This window comes from Actinia tenebrosa, unplaced genomic scaffold (assembly GCF_029948245.1).
Source record: "Actinia tenebrosa isolate PJP-AT-01 unplaced genomic scaffold, QUT_ActTen_1.0 PGA_scaffold7__59_contigs__length_16204524, whole genome shotgun sequence".
Lineage (NCBI taxonomy): Eukaryota > Metazoa > Cnidaria > Anthozoa > Actiniaria > Actiniidae > Actinia > Actinia tenebrosa.
Genome location: NW_028292584.1, coordinates 10,305,793 through 10,316,737, shown reverse-complemented (window position 1 = coordinate 10,316,737; position 10,945 = coordinate 10,305,793). Strand labels below are relative to the sequence as shown.

The 10,945-nt window shown below is 37.0% G+C and overlaps 1 protein-coding gene and 1 long non-coding RNA gene across 2 annotated transcripts; one reads left to right on the top strand and one right to left on the bottom strand.

Moving 5' to 3' along the window:
• Positions 1–4,394: 4,394 nt before the first annotated feature.
• On the bottom strand, positions 4,395–7,079 carry LOC116301232 (uncharacterized). The gene is made up of 2 exons (XR_016121675.1): positions 6,823–7,079; positions 4,395–4,562 (listed from the first exon to the last, which is right to left on the bottom strand). It is a non-coding gene; the product is annotated as an uncharacterized LOC116301232 (long non-coding RNA).
• A 196-nt stretch (positions 7,080–7,275) lies between these two features.
• LOC116301231 (uncharacterized) lies at positions 7,276–10,945 on the top strand. The gene has a single exon (XM_031710259.2). It carries the CDS (start codon positions 7,530–7,532, stop codon positions 10,368–10,370), a length of 2,841 nt encoding a protein of 946 aa, XP_031566119.1. The 5' UTR covers positions 7,276–7,529; the 3' UTR covers positions 10,371–10,945.

Here is a 10,945-nt window from a genome sequence, read left to right as displayed (position 1 = left end):
AACATATGATTTTTGCAAAGTGTGAGAAATCAGCCTCCAAGGAATGTTTTCATTAAAAAATTGGCGGTGCCATTTTTGAGAATTCATATTTTGCGGATATTTGAACTTACTTCGAACTTTACAGTTTTACTAAATTAATTTTAACATATTTTTCAAGCTTTGAAAATAGTTTTTTTTATCCTGTGAGTGTTGGAACTACAGGATAAAAGCCGATCGCGAATTACCCAAGCTTATATGAGACACTCTCAAGGATTATAAGCCTGCGGTTTCTTTTTTAGGTGTCTTCCTTCTGGAGGTGAAATATACATTCAATTATAAAATCTGCAATCACTATTTCTTTTATTGCATATTTGTATAACTATTGTTCATACAATTTCAAATACTTGTCACTATATTTCCAGAATGGTAGATTGAATAAACTGATTGATTGATTGAAAAAAACTAGGATGCTTGCCCCAGGCCAAATGGCTTTTTTTTCAATGTCATAAACGCGGCGAAACTACAGTAGCAGTTTTGTTTGCCAAGTGTTAACTGAAATGAAAAATAAATAAATAAAAATAAATGGGATTTAGCAGTGGCATTTCTACAGAGTAGCTATTCATCACGCACTGAAATGACTCAAATTGGGGAAAACAAAGACATCTTATCAAGCCATGAAAGAGTGGAACAATCAAGAATTACTTCACGATCCAACAACATACACAGAACACAAGAAACAACTGTCTTAGCATTAAACTTCCAAGTCTTGAGACAAAATATGCTCGAAAAGGATTCTACTTTATGGCTGCCAAAATATACAATAAACTTTCTATAGATATAAGAAGGATAAAAAATTTTAAGGATTTTAAAAAACTTTTAGATGAACACTATAAATGAATTTATTATATATGATCTAATTTATATTTTTATTATTTTAGAGACTATCTTTATATTTTTAGTTTTTTTTTTTTAGTTTTTTTATTTTTAGCAGGACCCCCATTGATAAGACAGCATTATTGTTGAAGGGTCTTTATATATTCTGCATAAATATTCGTCTTATTATGATTATTCGTCTCATCAATTTTTTTCATAACTCAATTTTGTTACGTATTATTGGTTTTCCAGGACCTTCTTGAAAATCACAATAGTGAAGAAGCATCCTGTTTAAATATTATTGTAAATAAATAAATCGATTAAACTATCAAACTTATATTGTCGGTTGCGTGGGATCCCTGTGGTTTTCAAAGGCGAGGTTTCCGAGCTAGATTCTGTGTTGTTTCTTCGCTGTAATATCTGCAAGTTTTGGTTCCTATTTTCGACATTTAAGGCTTTAAATGGTAGGGAAGCAACCAAAAAACATCGGTTTACTTCCAAATAATGTAAGCTTACTAAATATGAATGATGGCCGCATGAAGAATTTTTATTTGGGAGAAAGATTTCTGACATAATACCCTATTTCTAGTCCGGTAGATAGTTAATGTAGAATAGCTATTTGTTTATAAGCCATAAATTATCTGGCTACAAATAAAAAAATAATGTTACGGTCGCGGTTCGGAGAATGAACCAACGCTTGAACGATCCTCTGGTCTGTCTTCAAGGAAACACGTAGGACCCAGTGAATTGTTGCCAAATGTGTTTTAATAACACCAAAACTAAGGTTAGATACAAAAATACGACTAAACTAGACAAAACCTAACCTAGTCTAAACTAACTTGACCTTTTAAACTATTACAAACAGTTCAATAGCTTGCCTCCAGAGCTTTTTTGTCCCCTTGTTCTTCTTCCTCTTCTTCTTTTTCTATAATAGAGTTCTCTCGACCAGCTATAAAGACAGTGTAGACAATATACTAAATGAAGACTTTACTTTACGAAGGCTAAACTCAGAGCTCTGGCTGTACTCCTTATATACCTAACTTATTTCTAAATATAGACATTACAATATTTCTAAATACAATCATTACATAATTCCAGAATTTGGTTTGTAAATGTACTGAATCAGAGGGCTCTAGACGTTTTCATGAACATAACTCAAGTGGAAGGTTACAGAATGTTCTCGAATGTTCTACTCAGTTCTAATTAACAACTAAGCAACCAATACAATAATAGTATGGGCTGATTGGCCCTCATAACAAAAGAAAAAAAAAGATAAATAATTTTTGATATCTTAATCAATTAGAGATATGGTTCGTCATCATTACTAGCTTAACTGTCCGGAATATTGAAATTTGAAACACTAAAATTCCCCTGTTTACTTACTAAAATACACAGCATCGTTAGCTATGTACACAGGAAAAGTTTGTGGCAGGTGGGTTGAGGGGCTTTACATCCCTCCCAGCCATTAGAATTTCGTTTAAGTCAAACCTAATAGATAAGACTTGCACTAAGAGGTCACGTGACTCAACCTCTTTAAATCAAGCAGTTGTGTCAAAATGGACCCCAGAATTTAAAGAACAGCTGGATGTTATTATTAATGGGAGATTTCAGCTAGCTCAATGCGTGACACACAAGAAGCACGTTAAATATAAAATTCAATATTTTTTTTGGAATTGTATGGGAATATTGCATAAAATATAATTGCATTTCCTCTATACTCTATAAAGCTGCTTGCGGACAGAAATCATGAAACTATGCAAATAATATTTGACTAAATTCGAACCCTGTAACGTCTGCTCCTTAGGAGACTGGTAACCAGCACACAGGGTTTACATATTTAACAATTATTCGCCAAAGGCGAAGTGAATATCGGGGAATATTTACCGAGGCAAGATAAATATTCACCATAATCACTGAGCCTGAGGGGAATAATTGTTTTAGTATGATTTTAGACTCGAATATCAGAGAGAAGACGAAATTCAGGATAAAAGAAAAAACGTTTTAGTTGGTGTTACTTTCAAACTGGCAAACTTTGGAAAGCCTCATAATCACCTCTCCAGCTGTGATTATCGTCTCACAATCACTGGTCGCTCGACCAATCACAGCACGCGAAATTCTATATTCAAGTCTAAAATTATACGAAAAACAAATAATCTCAATCTCCACAATGGACTTTTTAGATCGATTCTAATTTCATATATTTTAGTGATCCCTTGGCGGATTTATACTTAATGCTCTTAGGCTTATCAGTTTTATTTAAGCTCTTTTGGTCTTTGATTGCTTTTCGTTTATAATCAGTCCATTCACTTAAATGGCAGCCCACCTAACACGGATGAGACATGTGATTCTCCCCCCGCACATCAATCAAACATTCTAGAACAATACTATAATATTTTGGAGAAGTTACTCAACCGCTTCTTGCGGAACAAGAATCGTAACATGCAACCCACTGTTTAAGAACTCCTGGGTCCATGTGTACACCATATTAATGAATTCTCAGATGGATTTGTCCAAGAGACTGTGAAATGTTTCTCCGATAATTTTATGGCCAGCGAACTGACATTTTTCACTAGACATGGCCAGCTGATCTTGCGGAAAATGTTAGCCATGCTAATCAGAATCGAGAAAATCTTCAAAACTGTGTCACTTTCAGTCTCCATGAAAGTCGCGGATTTCCAAAGACCTCAGTAATAAATATGGTTATTAATTTAGCGAATTTAACTTCCCAGAGCAACGAAGGAATTCGTAAAATAATATTTGAATAAAGTTGTGTACAGCAAAATTCAAGTCGTGTAATGTTTGCTCCTTAGGAGACTGGTAACATCCTAAAAGGACTTCTTAGATTAATTCTATTTCATATCTTTTCGTAATCCCTTGGTGGATTCCATACTTAATGCTCTAGGATTATAAGTTTTATTTAAGATCTTTGCTGGATTGCTTGTCGTTAATCGGTCCACTCACTTAAATGGCAGCCCACCGAACACAGGCGAGACGGGAAAAAACACATCTAGCCCCCACCCCCACCCCCCCAGGGGGATCGGATGATAGAGTGGGAAAATGGGGACCCGCTTAGTCTCCAATCATGCTGAGTCTCGAGATACGTAAATTTTCATTTTTATATTTCGCTATGTTTATTTTATATTTTTGTCTAAAAACCCAAGTTATTGGTCTTTTTGCCTTTTCATTTAGATTAAGAAAAACAATCAAACATTCTAGAAAAATACAATGATAGTTTTTAGAGAAGTTACTCCATCGCGGAAGGAAAAAATAAAAGCGCCTAAACACCTACTGTTTACCCGCTCGGCTCCCATTTTCTGAGTATATATACCGCTAAGAGCAAGTGACCCTAATGACTCTAATAACAATTTGTTATTATATCATGACAAAGAAACGCCGTAAACATGTCTTTTCTGTAACCTTCATAAAGTGGAAGAAATACGTGTACTTGTATAGTTCAATTGCTGTGTGTGCGATAATTTCCCTGAATGAGGACTTGTTTTGACTGCACACAAGGAAATTAATGAGAAAAAAACTAAAAACAATTTTATCGCTCTCATTCGATAGCGCAATCGGCTTTATTGCCTCCGGGAAAACCAAGATCTAGCCCATACGTTCTCACTCGTATTCAGTCTTATTTTCTTAGTTCATTTCTTCCCATCCTCGCGTTCGTCATTAAGCGTGGGAAGACGGAGAAAGCGGTGGACTGGCCTCTGAAAAACAAATTTTACAAGAATTAAAGAAACCGATGTAAATGAAACACAGACGGAAAATGACATAAATTAAAAAATAGGAACGATGGAAATCTTTTGATAATGGAGAATGATATGGAATAATCAGACAAATCTAGATTAGGGAAGTTATGTTTTTCACTTGGGGGGAGGGTAGGAGAATGAGGCTTCAGAGGGGAGAATCTTCAGTAGAAATTTGACATTTTGGAGGCCGGATCAAACCTAAATATTTTTACAAAAGCTGTTGTTGTCTTAATAGAAGAGCCATGAATCTCTTACTGAGTGAAAAGAAGGTGAGCCATTTATTCATTTCGGGATTGCTAAGTGTGAATAATATCAAGCTATTGCTTGTCAACACCTCCTAACGTACTAAAGTACAATAGCTTAAGAAGATTATGAACGAAGTGCTTGGTATCGATCGCGATCGGAAGAGTAAATCGGTGGCGTGGATTGGACTGTATTATTTCTTGAGGATCGACATACACTCTTAAAACATATAATAAAGCTGTGTATTATGTTGATTAAGTGTCACTTCCTCTTCTTGAATATCTCGTATTGTCAGCGTAGGAAGATATGTTGGTGGAATATTAATTTTTCTTTGGATTGGCCGCATGGTAGAATAGCACGACTCGCTCTTTCTAGACAGCCATCCGCCTTTAGATATACACATTATGCAAATGAAGTAATTCAAAATAAATATGCTACCACTATTAGTTGTTCAGCTGCTCATTCCGTATATAAATGAAACAAAGTTATTAAAACACAACTGCAACAGTTGAATATTTTGCTTCAGGGAATACGGCAAAACTTGCTATCATTAAACGAGTGGGTTTTCCCCTTTTTTTCCTGGCTTTCTTGATATCATTTCCTTTTTATTTCAGCTGTTTTGGCCTGGCCTCTCCCTCTTATTTTACTCATTTTTAGCGTGAATGATAACTAAACTCAAAAATGAATTTCTTCCTATAGTCGTCAAGTATACTTTCAATATTTTTAGTTGCCCCATAAAATATTATTTTTTCTGAAACCTTTTTTTACGAAATATATGCTTGAATATAATGTTACAGTAAACTTGAGCAGCTGATGATATGTAGCACGTATCATATTACAATACAAGCATATTATGTAATGACAAATTTCACTATCTAACGGTGCATTTATACCATATCTTCAACGGTTTCGCCTTTTAGACCGGTTGGCCACTTTTTCATTCACAAAAATATTGACTTTATATCCTTTGGAAGTATAAAAAAGATCATAGAGGTTTGCCCTGTCCAGAATAACTGATAACATGCTTGCTCTAAAAGCTTCTAATCTTTTTATCATGAGGAGTATGCCCTGGCTTTTGTAAAGAAATTCTCCGAGATCGCTTTAATTGTGCTTTATATGTCAACTGTGTAGAGCGGACACGAGCTAGACCGCTGATGTTGATCAAAAACTAGCGCCTATATACCCTAGTCTCCAACCTAGATAATTTTTGGGCCATCTTTGATCATCTTTGGATCACGCAGTTAGACGGAAAGAACCCCAACAATGAACAACACTGCTCGAGAATTTTGCTTCGACTCAAAAAATGAGACACTAGCTAAAATAAAATCATTAAAATATTGCTTTTTAACATTAAAGCGAGTGATTTCGGGTTTAAGGGAATGCAATGTTGTTTATCGTTTATTATAAAGGCAAGATCTCCTTAGAACTTGTTGTTATGTAAGTTACTACCGCGAGGGATCACGATTGCCGCCCTATGGCATTTCTCATTATATGTTTATTCAAGAGAGCATATTTATGCTCTTTTGACTTATTGTATTCTCTAAATACTTACTAGCAGGACACCATCAAATAAAATACCTCAGAGAAAACTAACTTCTTCAGCAAAATACATACTACATCGACAAATACAATCGCATAATATTGAATTATTTCATTTGTTTTCGTCGAAATTTGGTTTAGTTTCCTGTTGATGTGTTCGGTCGTCACCGAGAGAACTGAACTCACAATTAATCATTTTTGCATATTTTTATGCTAAAAATACTGATTTTTTTTCAGTTTTCACTTTTTGAATCTCTAAACCATTAAGTTATTGTCGATTTGTTAGTGTTTTAGAGTCACCTGCCTCTCGGTGATTTGACGTGAGTTAGTGTGAAATGCAATATGGATGGATGGAAATAGTTCGCCCAACTGGCTATCTTTACTGAATAAGATCAGTCAGTCCACTTAACATCTACCCAACGAGTCTATCACTTGCCATTAGTATATAGTATTTCTTGAGGTGTACACTTCAGACACTTGTGATTAAGACAGAATAACTGACTTGATGCATGGCCTTTGAATGAGAAGTTTTTCTTTTGTTTTGAGACTGAGCGTCCTTATATGGTCAGCCTTGTGATGTCAATACAATGAAGAAACACTCTGGTTCCATTTATTTGAGTGCCATTTTTCATATTCACACAATAACGAGACTTTTTCTTTCTATTTCCTTTATGGGATTTTATGCTGGATTTTTTTGGGGGGGAAATTAAAAGCGATGACCTTAATGAAAACAGTTCTTCGCAAAAATAATTTCTCATTAGTATTCTATTGAACACTTTCGTCAATGATAAAGCACATCCGGTACAACTTGAATATAAAATGCACTAGACTTTGAGAAATGATTTGTTTGTTAGTACCATATACAAAAATAATGTATGCAAGATTATGGACTTCAATATTCTAGTACTGATACCCAAGGGGTGAGTGAGAGTATAACTTGTGTCAGGTAGTCTGTCATCTTGCAACAGCGTACCATGACGACCAACGCAGTAGCTTCATTTTATGTAAACCATATAACAAGAATTGAATTGGCGATTGGATACTCACATTGAAAGGTTCGTTTTAACACTCGCCTCGAGGAAACGGATCTCATCTACAAGTGTAACGTATATATCGCTTGGCATTTGAACTTTTTTAATTGCAATGGCGTCTGCGTTTGGTGATCAGTCTTATTCTAAGCTTCCTCCAATTCGAAAAGGCTCAAACGAATCACAACATCACGACGAAGGAAAAGAAACTGATTCTTCTCATCTAATTGACTTTAATCGAGAAGGACACGGACTCGTTCGCTTGCCTCCGATTATTCGAGTCGACTCTTCTTTAAACACGACAAAACAAAGAGAAAGTCCTACAAGCGTTATTTGCTCGGAGAATAAAGACTCGTTCGTCTCTTCTCGGCGACTTTCGACCGACCTTACTTCAAAACGAAAACTTTATTCATCACAGTCTGATTTACAGCTGCATGAAGCAAGAAGAGCAGATGAAAAAAGAAAATTAGACGAAAATACTACAAATGATTCTTCCGATAATTATACAAGAGATTCGCATCTGGTCAAAAGTGACACTCATGGCTGTACAATTCCACGCTTGGAAATAGATACGTTTTGGGAGAATAATCTGAATGATAGCAAGGCAACGTCGTTACTTAACACTCGACAGGTCGATCGTAATTCTAGGCGAGCAAGCCTTATAGCAGCAGAGCCACAAAAGCTTCATCGAAGCAGACGTCTTGCAAAGTCTTCCCCTGAGCTGTCTTCCACGAGGAAAAAGTACAATTCGCCAATAAAAGAATCTAAAGTAGCGTCGAAAGGACGTGCGGATGTAGAATCGATTGCCGCTTCTTGTTCTGCATCTGATAGTAAAAATGAACAGTTACAATTTGATATTTCGGTAAATATTTCATCGAAAGATCAAGAAAGTCCAAGATCACCTAGGAACGGTCAAGGAAGGGGAATCGCAAGAAGGACGGAATATAAACACAAAGCAAGCACGAAAGGGGATTTCTTGCCATACAGTAGCCCTAGTACGCCGGTCGTGCATTTGATGAGCGACGACAATTTATCTCCACGCGGAGGGCGCCAGTCTCTTGGAGACATAAACAATATTCTTTCTCCACAGCGTGCAAGAAAGACTTCAATTGTTTCAACGAGGAAAAAAATACCCATAAGAGACGAACTCAAAAAAGAAAGCGCTTTGAGAGTCGACGGTAAAACGTGCCCGAAAAATGAGAGACTGACGAGTCGTGCGACCTCTTCATTTCGACCTCATCAGATGAACAAGGATGGGTTTCTAAGGCCACCAGAATCTAGGACAAAAAGAGATTCCTTATACGATCTGCAGCAAATTCTATCGATGCTTAACACGGAGGACAAATCGTCGAACCCTTCTGACTCGAGTAAGCGCGAAAATAGGTCTTCTTCCGTGTATGATCTGCAAGAGTTCCTTAAGATGTCCTCGTTCGGTGAGCAGCCCGCATCGGTGACCTCCAACAGTAAACAAAGCAAACACAGCTCAGTTGGTGCTGAATCTCTTCTAGTACCGCGTCTTGTCGAGCCTGGGAACAGAAGGGGATCTACTTACGAATTACTGGAATTTTTGAATCAATTAAATCTTGCTGCAGCCAAAACTAAAGGTCCCCCCGGAAAGGGCAGTGAAAATACTACTGTGGGCCAGAAACAAACTGAAAATGCTCCTTTTCTTAGTCCTGGAGACAGCGAAAACACATCTACCCAACGAAGACCGTCTGCTTACGATCTAATGGAGTTCTTGTCTCTATCGCGCGGTAGTCAAAATGAAGAAACTACGAACACTGACGGTACTAGCCAGACACAACCTGTGCTTAAATTGCGCGTAAACGCGGGATCTGAACAAGGTGAAACCAGGAAAGCTTCCGTCTATAATCTAGAGGAGTTTTTAGGGATACCTAAGAACGTACCGACGACAGGTTCAATGGTCTGTGATTCAGAGGCAACACCCACACCAAATACTCCTCTTTTATCTCCTAATTTTGCATCAAAATTTAAGTTCAAACGAGAATCGATATACGATTTACAAGAATTTCTGGGTATCCTCCAAAAGGAAACTGACGGGAAACAAAATAGTAGTCAAGCTACGGATGAAGACAAGAAAACCAGTAAACCAATCGAACACCCTGGAATGGAACACCACCCAGGAAAAGAGCACACGGACACTCTCTCTGGTGCCGAACCACAGAAAAATCGCTCACTTTCTATCTATGACTTACGGGAATTTTTATCAATGCATGCGAGTCAATCTCAAAGTCAAAGTCAAAGTCGCGGCCGAAAAGCATCGAGTATTTCTCAGACTTCTATCATGATAAATGTCTCTGAAGATGAGTTTGGAAATGGTAGCGTGGATGACGTTTTTCTAGCTGTGCCTGTCGAGGGCGCCTTAGCAAGAAAGAGAAGTTCTGTATCAGAACTGAGCGAGTTGCTAAATATTCTCAACGATCCTTCTAGGAAAAGGATTCACTCGAATGTATCGTCAGCAAAAAGTACTAGCAGTGAGCGTAGTTCAGTTGCGCCACCATCACCGGTCTCACGACACGACTCTAGTGGCGCGAAATCTCTGTATGACCTAGGGGAGTTTCTTAGCGTACTCAATTCTGACGATTCACCTCTGCGACGGAGATTATCTAGTGTTTCGGATCGAGGGAATTGCACTCCTTCGGGACTTTCGAGACACGATTCGAGTGGAGGGAGCTCGCTTTACGATCTTGAAGAATTCTTAACGATACTAAACGATAATGGAAAGGAAGAAAATGAAAGCATGGAAGAAAACAATGGACAAGAGATTTGTATCCCAGTTCCTCAACTTCCTTCTCGCTCAGAAAGAAATGGCAGCGAGAGAATGACTTTAGTAAAACGTACAAGTCTCACAGCGTTGAACAGTTTACCAGAATCGACTGACATCGTTGGAAAAGCTGAGGAAGGACGCAGAAAATCCCTTGGGCACTGTTTATGAATAACAATATCTCTCATTGAATCATTTGCAGTTATTTCAATAAGAATGTTCATGCTGAAAATCTCATTTTTATTTTATTTTAAATTGAGATTTCCGTGTCTTGGATGTTCAGACAGTTTGGTTCATTCTTTGACGACACCGTGTGTCCGGTCTTTTGTATACTATTATATAATGAGTTGTCTTATTACCTCCCAGGAGACCCATGCATGCATCAAGGCAATGAAAATAAAAGCAAAACTCTTAAAATAAAATGTATATATTTATTGCAAAACAAAGCCCGCGGTCTGTGAATCGCCAAAAACTACCCCGCTTAGCATTAGACACAAAAACACAATTTAGTAAAATAATAAATATTTGACTATCGAAATATTCCCCGGATCTTCCTTAGATAAAAACAAGAGAATTTCTAGAACAGAATGGAAGCTATGAAGAGTGCTTCCCTTGATAGAAAGAGGAATAAAATTGGCGATATATAATTGAAAAGGAGTACTTATAATTTGAATATCAGCTGTGCTTCACCACTTTTTTCTTTTCAGTTTCTATACATTGAATAAACATGTTTTCATAGGAATAAA